General features: G+C 39.8%; 1 protein-coding gene across 2 annotated transcripts; it reads left to right on the plus strand.

The window, feature by feature from the left end:
* Nucleotides 1–4,932: 4,932 nt before the first annotated feature.
* Nucleotides 4,933–8,094, plus strand: nkx3-1 (NK3 homeobox 1). 2 transcript variants are annotated; one of them, XM_078251622.1, is made up of 2 exons: nucleotides 4,933–5,209; nucleotides 6,186–8,094. In XM_078251622.1, exons 1-2 carry the CDS (start codon nucleotides 5,017–5,019, stop codon nucleotides 6,587–6,589), a joined length of 597 nt encoding a protein of 198 aa, XP_078107748.1. In that variant the 5' UTR covers nucleotides 4,933–5,016; the 3' UTR covers nucleotides 6,590–8,094. The 2 variants fall into 2 exon arrangements, with proteins under 2 accessions (XP_078107748.1, XP_078107749.1); XM_078251623.1 differs by having other exon boundaries at nucleotides 6,189–8,094.
* Nucleotides 8,095–9,604: the final 1,510 nt, after the last annotated feature.

Raw genomic sequence — 9,604 nt, forward strand, 5'->3', positions numbered from 1 at the left:
CTGCCCCGTGCATCAACAGTAGTGAAAGCTGTAGTAACATACAGTTATTAGCACTTGTCTTTAGTTATCTAACACTGTCTTATTTGTGTCTCACTAAATCAGTCGTACACACATATAGTCCTGTCCAACTTCTATCTGTGGACTTGTTGCTACGCTGTTTGTATGCACAAAAAAACAGCGTAATGCATTGTTATAAACTGGTATTGCTAACAATGGCTAACCTGGCTCCGGTGCCAACAGAAATTCCGCCAATTGTCCCTCATTTCAGCAGGATGTCCATTACTCTGGGCTTTCTTTGCGTTGGCATTTTAAACTCTGGTGGATTTGTGAGGACTATGGTCAACTGCTCCTCAGATCTCAGCAGGGTAAATCCAGACAGCTAGCTAGAATATCTGTCCAATCTGAGTTTTCTGTTGCACGGCTAAAACAACTTTTGAACGTACACATGTTCCACCAAAACAAGTTCCTTCCCGAGTCTTTTTTGCAGCGACACCGTTGCTCCCATAGACTGCTCCACGGCCCTTAGCGCCGCCCAAGACGATTGTGATTGGTTTAAAGAAATGCCAATAAACCAGAGCACGTTCTTCTCCCATCCAGGAATGCTGTGTGGATTAGCCAGACCTTCCTTCGCAGCGCTGTGGAGGAAGGTCTGGCAAAGCGAGACTACAGAGAACAGGACTTCATGGCCCAATAAGCGGGGAAGCATTGGCGTCAGTGTCAGTGTTGCCAAAGGTCTCCGTTTGCAACCCCGCAGATTCCAAACCAAAACTAAGAATGAAGTGTATTTTACGATGCTAAAATCACTGTTTAATTACATGGAGTCTGGTAGGTTTAGCAAACCAATTTCACGGATATTTTTATGTTTAAAAAGAGGATCTTACTCTTTAACAGAAATCGTCCTTAGAAATCGTTAACATAACGTTGTCAGAGACTTAGAATATTAATCTGAGTCTGTCAGCGGCAAAACAAGGTTCGGTTTCAGTGCCCTGATTCTGCGTTTGCGTGTGGACTAACGGCCTAACCGTGTAGAAAATACCTGTGTTAGTGTGGACAGGGCCTTAGACGCAAAAAAATAGGAAAATAGGGTCCTGATTGAAAAAAACGGTACTTACCCTTTAAAGGAGAATTCAAAAAGAGATCTAAAAATGTCCTCAGACCTCAGAGGGTTAAAAAGGTAACGCACTAAAGAAAGTTGCTCAGATTTGGAAGCTGGAAGCTCTTTTAACATTTTATTCGGTATCGTCTCTGAGCTGACTGCAAGTGTTTTCTTATTCGGCCGTGTCTATACGCTTCTGCTGACAACCAAACATGTTTGATGTGTTTGGGAAGTTATATTGAAGTAGTTAAATGCTTAAAATAAACCTCTGAATTTTCAATGGAATCAGAAAGTTGATCAGATTTAAAAAAAAAACTGGAAGCTCTCCTCTTTTTTGACATTTTATTGCACATTCAGCCTTGTTGGATTTAAAAGAAATTACACATAAGGGGTTTAAACATGGAAAGATAAATTGTGCTTACAGACAGAGAGATTACAGTTCAACACGGTTTTGCAGACAGACAGACGGTTGCAGACGAAGAATTCAAGGTGAATGTTATCACACTGAAGATCTTAACCGTTAGCCGCTGTGTTGACAACACAGCGGCTAACGGTGAGGAGGAGCCAGATTTAAAACAGGAGGCTTTTATAAATGATGATCCACGACTCGGGACAGGTCCCGCTCAACTTTACATCAGTCTAATAATATATCTAATAATATATCATAGGCATAATTTACAAACCCCCCCAATAATCCATTCTGGGATTTTTCCAAAGTTTTTGTTGCTTTTTTGGGCAATTTTTGCAACGTTTTTGTCACTTTTCAAGGTTTTTTTTTTGGCAATTTGTTGGAGTTTTTTGTCTCAGTCAGTCTTATTCCCGTCTCGACGTTCTGACAAAATCAAACGTGTTAGATATTATCTTAAGTCTTCGTAGTCAAGTCCAAAACAAAAGGTGACCAAACAGGAAGCAGCAACAGCTAGAGTCAGTGTTGTTTATGGTTGTTATGGCGCCGCGCTAAGCTAAACACTAAAGAGGAAAAGTTGCTGATTTTCAACTCTTCTGAAGCGAGTCATCTAGCGGAGATTTGCCGGCGGATAAACACAGACCTCTGGATACGGGAGACATTCATCTGCATGTACAGCAGAGCAGAAAATCTTTCCTTTAAGTTACCAGCTAACGCTAACGCTAGCAGAAGTTAGCTAGCTTGGTTACATTTTTTTATAAATGAATCTAGTTGCAAGGTCCCCAGTCTTTACATATTATCAACGTTAGATGTGAGATGGTGTCAGACTTTAGTCTTTTCAAAGTCTTCTAGTGTGCGGTAGGCATAAGTCGTCCAGTTTTTAATTTGAATCTGTGAATCTGAATTTGAGCAACCTGAATCTATTTTTTTTATTTTTTATTTGTGACCATTGAAAAATAATCAAATTCAGCTTTTGAAATTGCAAATCAAGAAATTTCACATTTTAATTCCAAAGAGGTGAATTGAGAGCAAGTATTAAAGAGTAATCAGCAACTGTTAAAATTCAATTACTTATGTCTCTTATTTGCTTCCGAAACATAGGCGTCAGCGGTGCCGGGGGCCACGAAAAGAATCACGTTTATCATCCCAACATTCATGCATTTTCCAAATAAAGCATGAACTCCCAGAGGGACACAGACACTGCTAGTAAACGACTGAGCGTTGGAGAAACAACAAATTAAACAGCCACCGAGCGTTGTCTGTGTTTGTTTCAGGAGCCGGTCTCAATGTGTCCAAGTCATTAGTGCTGCAGTCGGCCCGACCACCCACTCTGACCCCCAAACCAAACTACCACAGAGCCCCTGCAGCCGCAGAAAACCGGCCTATACGCTGAGCTAAGGGGGGAGTGGGGGGGGCATTAAGACCCAACATACATCTATATTTAACTACTGTACAGTGACATTAATGTGAGAGCGATTAACCACAATATAGTCCAATACTGTTACTGTCTGGACACACATATGAAAGAAAAACTCTTCCAATGTTGTTAAGTTTTACACCAAAGATGTAATTTATAGGGGGGATAGGGGGTTACAACCCCCCCAATAATCAAAACTGGCCAATGCAAGTGCATGACAACTAACAACAATCGCCATTTTGTTATGTCCCAATCAAATGACTACGGGAAACAGTGGCCTTTCCATCCATTTTATTTCTATGGTTCCCACCTTTCATGCTGTGTTGAGAAATTTAATGTTGACCTTCCTGAACCTGTCTTCTACGTAACTCTTTTGTCGAGTCGAGTCAACTTTATTGTCAATTCTGCAATATATGCATATTAATAATAATATATAATAATATTCAGACACACAGAGCACACAGAGCAGCAGTTTCTCTCCGACCCACGGTCCAATAAGGACACGTACAACAAGTATAATATAAAGGAGAAGTATTATATACAAATAAGATTAGTAATATAAGCAATATATACTAATTCATTAAAAAAATATAAGTATTATGTACAATACAGTAATACATTCTAAATAGTGCAAATGTAAAGCAAAACCAAACAGTACAGAAAACTAAAGATAAACATATTGAAATATGTGATATAAAAGGAAGGGTCCCATAGAGTCTAGTGTCTGTGTTGTTGTGTTTTAATATTCATATACTGATATATATATATATATATATATATACCTGTGTCTAAAATAAAGTTGAATTGAATTGAATAAACAACTCTTTCTTTCCTACTGCCATCAGACATTATAATATTATTTTTCACATTCTGCCTTTTGTTTTATTTTATAAAATTGTTTAACTTTGTATATTTGTAGTAGGCTATTTATTGTATATTTGACATTGTTTGGCATTCTGTGGACAGCAACCGAAGAATTTCAATGTACCGGTACAGGGACCCCCTGACAAAGGGGAGAAATAATCACGAGAGTGATACGGTTATGTTTCCTCAATGAGAACTTTAGTGTGATGAGGAAAAGACCGCGATTTCTCGGGGAACTTGGGTGGAGACCAAAGCAATCGATCTCGGGCTCATAGATTAAGAGTTATGATTAACACTTTTAGGCCGGCGACAGACTGGCTGTGTGGCGTGTCCGTTTTTATTTCGGCTCCTATGTTAACAGGTTAGAGCTTGCACACTGCCTGCGTGACACGCACGTCTCAGGCGCGGCTCGAGCCGCACTGAAAACGCGTGCATGCTAGAAATAGAACTGACGGCTATTTTTCACGCAACACGCAAGCGTGTTGGAAGCGTTTCCAGGCAAAATAGAATAGGAAAAGATGTTTATACTACTGCTTGAGTGCAGTAATCAATGGGAAACATACATGTGTACAGACAAGGCTAGCAGCAGCAGCAGAAACACACGTTTCTGGTGTGTAAAGACATAGAAAACGCCATGCAGCTGACACGCAACAGAAACGCCACATGGCTCTTTGTAGCATTATCTATTTAAAGCTAATGTACTTGCACTTACTACTTTATGGTGCCTTACCTTTAAAGATGGCACCACAAAATAAAGTAATCAATATAACGTTTACACATTCCTCTTACAATTTTTACCCTTCGTACGCATGATGGATTTTAACTTTTTAACACAATTATATGAATTTTATCAATCTCTATGAACTAGTACTGAATGCATGATCTTTTTAACCTGAGATATTTTAAGATCCTCACATATTATGAACTTACTAATACCTTTTAGTGCATAACAGGCTATGAGTATTTCCTTTAGCCTGTCACACATATGACAATAAAACTTTGAAACCTGAAATGTATAGTTCTTCCACCACTGAAGCAGAAGTTGGCTCAACCTTCTCCTAAACTCACCGGTGCAGTCAGAGTAAACCCGCCCCTGTCCTGCCCCCGTCCTGTCCCGCCCTGTCCTGTCCTGTCCTGTCCCGGCTCTGGTATAAACTCAGACCGTGTACGTGTGTGAGGAGACTCTGCTGCTGCAGCCACTGAGAGGTTTCTCTCTGGTTTGTGGATAACTGGATGGAAATGTCCGACCCAGTCAAACCTCTGACCTCCTTCCTCATAGAGGACATCCTGTCCACGGAGGACGGCACAAGTTTTAACAGCAAACGCTGTTCACAGAAGAGGGAAAGATGCTCCCAGTGGGAGGAAGGAGCCGAGAAGTTGTCGGAGCAACGCTGCCGTCAGGAGACGGAGTTCGGAGTTCAGACAGGTGAGATTCTAAAGCTTTTTCTACAGCAGGGGAATGTACCAATGAACTGTGTTTTCATTTACAGAATAGGGAACACATAGGGAAATTATAGGTCTATATAGATCTATAGGAAAGTTGTGGCAATGTGAGTAAATATAAAAAGGGAAAATATGAAGAGAAATAAATCAGACAGGTGAGTTTCTGTAGCTTTTCTACAGCAGGAATGTAAAGGACAGATGATTGGATTGGCAGACAAAGTGTGCATTTGGCTTTCATTTACAAAATATGGAATACATGTTTAAATTATAAGTCTTAGGAAAGTTGTGGCATTGTTAGTGAATCAAATAAATTGGAATATATAAAGAGAAATAAAAAAATAAAAAATAAAAGTAAATAAGATATTGAAATATAAATTAAATTAATACAAGAATAAATATGCTGAGAACAGACCATTGTGTTCATTAGACTTTCATTTACAGAATATGGAATAAATATGGAAATGATAGGTCTCAGAAAAGTTGTGGCAATGTGAGGAAATAAAAAAGATAGAACTATAAAGAGTAATAGAATAAATAAAATAGATAAATGAAAGAAATATTTGAACTATAAATACAAATAATTGGAAATATAAAAGAGAAAAAATAATATAAATAAGTTGAAAGGAAATTGGAAATATAAAGAAAATAATAAAATAATTATTATGTATATTTTGAAATTGCAAATACAAAGAGCAACGAAAGCATCGAAAAATGCCAAAAAAGCATTAAAAAACTAGTACAACATTAGTACATTCCAGAATACTTTATATTTCAGTATATCAGTATAAGTTAGAGTACATCCCAGTATACTTTGTATTTCAGTATATCAGTATAAGTTAGAGTACATCCCAGCCTGACAGACTGCAACCATAGACTGAATATTAACAGTCTATGACTGCAACATCACTGATGTTACAGAAAAGTTTTTTTCTGTTTAATAACTTCCCGTTTGTGCTCAGCAGCGTCTCTGGACCCGTCCCGGCCTGCCGCCTCCTCCAAGTCCGGCAGCTTCTCCTCCTCCGCGGGGAAGCAGAAGCGCTCCAGAGCTGCGTTCACACACCTGCAGGTGCTGGAACTGGAGAAGAAATTTAACCACCAGAAATACCTGTCGGCCCCGGAGAGGGCTCACCTGGCCGGCACCTTAAGACTAACGGAGACGCAGGTGAAGATCTGGTTTCAGAACCGCAGGTACAAGACCAAACGGAAGCAGCAAACATCCGAGTTCTGCAGGGACGTGTGCAAAGCAGAGGGACTGGGAGACGAGCTGCTTCGATCGTCCCTGTTCTCGTCCTTCTGCAAAGCGTACCAGTACAGACCCTACCTGTGGGACTACAGCAGCCCCTGGGGGCCGACGCTATGGTGACCGGGAAATAATCAGGCGGCTCTCATGAGCCATCGTACATAAAGCTATGAAAAGTAATGTAAAGTACTGAAGTACTGCATGGGGGAAGGTCGGAGTGGATGGTTAGGTCATAAAACACAGGGCTCTCAATCGGGAGAGTAACACAGGGCTCTCAATCGGGAGAGGCGTTCGAGTCACGGGGGAAAACACAAGACTTTCACCCCATGAACCATTCATACATAAAAGTAAAGCACTGTGATTCCTATTTGTTTTCCAGCCATAGGCGTAATTTAGGGGGTTGCAACCCCCAATAATCAAAACTGGGCTTTTTCTGAAGTCTTTGTTCCTTTTCAGTGTTTTTTCCGCTTGTTTCAACATTTTTGATGCTTGTTTTGAGGGTGTTGTTGAACAATTTTTTTAAGTTTTTGTCTTATTTTTCCAACAAAATTGGACAATTTTTTTAGACTTTTTAAAGTTTTTTTGGACAATTTTTCCACATTTTTGTGGCCTTTCAAGTTTTTTTTTTTGGGACAAATCTTTGATGCCTTTTGATGTTTTTATCTCTTTCTTCGAGTTTTTTTCCCGACAATTTTTTCGATGTTTTAGTTGCTTTTTTAAAAATACATGCAGACATGTCCTGGGACCTCCCTAGATAGTTGGAGATCTCAACCCCCACAAAGTTATGCCCACTGTTGAGCCCTTGATTCCAGGTATTTATTTCTGTCTGAACCACATTGACTGCTGCTGTATAAAGCTTGATTTATGGCTCTGTAAATCTATGCCGTAGGTACTCGGGGTGTAAATCACACGTTTTTTGCTTGTGAACATGTCTCGTTGGGAGACTCGTTGGTATTTTTATTCTGATATCTGGGGGTCACATGTCAAGGGCCCCCTTTGAAAAATGGCTTTGGAGCGTTAGTTAGTTTCATATGATACAAATATCTAGCTTTAAAACAGAGCTCGCTACAGCCTCTGAAAGACAGTAAAGGCCTAAAAGATTCAGGGATTTTGAGAAAACATTCCCCCGAAACATCCCCCCTCCAGTAGCCCCATAAATGGTCATGCTAATTTCTGCTATGACATAACTCCTGGAGTCCTTACTATCGGAGTGACTGCCTCTTATCATAAACAACTATAGCTGTGTGCATACGTTTTCGTAAGACATCAAACGAACCCATTAATGAGAATGCGATGCAATATTGTATGAAGCTTTGATTTATAATCATAAACCTGTGTGTAAGCATCCGTGACATTTAGGCTCTTTGTTCACTATCAGAGTTGATTCTTTGTTGTTTTGGCTTTGATTGATTTGGTGTATTACAGTACATTTACCAGAATATGATTTTGTTTATTCATACACATAATTCTGTAATTCTGAATGGTTTGAGAGAAGAAACATTTTTTTACAAAATCATACAAATCTCGTGCTAATGAACATGATGTGGGTTTGCACAATGAAACATTTGATGTCAGTTGAAGCATTGTTGTTGATGTATTCCTTATTAAATGAATGTTGATACATGTGACTTGTCTTCAAAGCTCTGTGTTAAAAAATACAAATAATACATTGGTCCAGTATTAAGCAAGATCGGTGCAGTCGGCAGCGGTGAAACAAGTTACCATGTAAGTTGATAGGGCAATTGTCCAGCTTGTTTTTACCTTCATAAAAGTGCTCGTTTTGCCACAGACAGGCTCAGATTAATATTCTAAGTGTCTGACAACATTATGGAAAGGATCCCTTCAGAGATAGACCTTTAAAACCTCTTTGAGACCTTTCTGTTTAACCAGAAACAGCTCTGAAGTCGCTAGCGCTAAACACACCAGACTCCATTTAAAAAAGCAATACTTTTAGCGTGTATAGAGCCAACATATTTTCACATATAAATCAGTAAACTATGCGTTTATTTCAACCAAAACTAGCGTTGTGATGGTTGGAAAAGTGGAAAGACGAGCCAAAACGGCTTTTCATGGTTTTATTTTGTTTCTGTCGACTTTGAATTAAGTGTGTTTTACGATGCTTAAATTACTGTTTATTTACATGGAGTCTGGTGGGTTTAGCGAACGCAATTTTGTGGATGTTTTTATGTTTAAAAAAAGGATCTTACTCTTTACCAGAAAGGTCGACCTCCTTAGAAATCCTTTCCATAATGTTGTCAGACACTTAGAATAATAATCTGAGCCTGTCAGCGGCCTGTCAACGAGCACTTTTGTGAACGTAAATACAAGCTGCACAATTGTCCTATTAACTTACATTGTAGCTTGTTTCACCGCTGCCGACTGCAGTGATCTCACTTAATACTGGACTAATGTCAGAGATTGTTGTTCCCATCAATCAAGTTGAAAAAAACTGTAGTTACCCTTTAATCCACAGCCCTGGCTGTGTAAATAGAAAACAAACAGAAAGGAGTGCAAGAGCCACAAAACACTATTCCATCCAGTCGGCAACAGGCAGCGAGCAGCGAGAGTTGATGGTAGGGGCAGGAGGGGGGGGGGGATTTGAATGTGCCTGCAAATTGCAGGCATTTGAATGTGCCTGCAAAGAATTTCTAATATGGGAAAAAGTTCCACTCCCTCGTTACTTCCGGCTTCTGAACTGGTTGCAGTTCCACTCTTGATCCATATAGGGGGCGCTCACAGGCCAGTGCAGAATGAATGGGACTCTATGGAGCTATACCCCTCAAAATCCACTTTTCTCAGGATATCATTTTTTGTCTAGTAATTTGAATGTTGCATTCGAAAGAGGAGGCTAAGGCCAGAGATACTGCTTTACGGCAAGCTCTGCGTCGCTTCCTTTGTTCTCTCGAAGCATCGACAACACAGCTGACAGGTTAGCCTCTACCTGTTAATACAACACAGCTGACAGGTTAGACTCTCTCTGTTAATACAACACAGCTGACAGGTTAGCCTCTACCTGTTAATACAACACAGCTGACAGGTTAGACTCTCCCTGTTAATACAACACAGCTGACAGGTTAGACTCTCTCTGTTAATACAACACAGCTGACAGGTTAGACTCTCTCTGTTAATACAACACAG

This window comes from Sander vitreus, chromosome 5 (genome assembly GCF_031162955.1).
Source record: "Sander vitreus isolate 19-12246 chromosome 5, sanVit1, whole genome shotgun sequence".
NCBI lineage: Eukaryota > Metazoa > Chordata > Actinopteri > Perciformes > Percidae > Sander > Sander vitreus.

Bases quoted from the DNA above. Each gene is read 5' to 3' on its own strand.
- nkx3-1 (XM_078251622.1), top strand. From the start codon at position 5,017: ATGGAAATGTCCGACCCAGTCAAACCTCTGACCTCCTTCCTCATAGAG. The intron at 5,210-6,185 runs GTGAGATTCTAA...GTTTGTGCTCAG, and splicing joins GGAGTTCGGAGTTCAGACAG to CAGCGTCTCTGGACCCGTCC.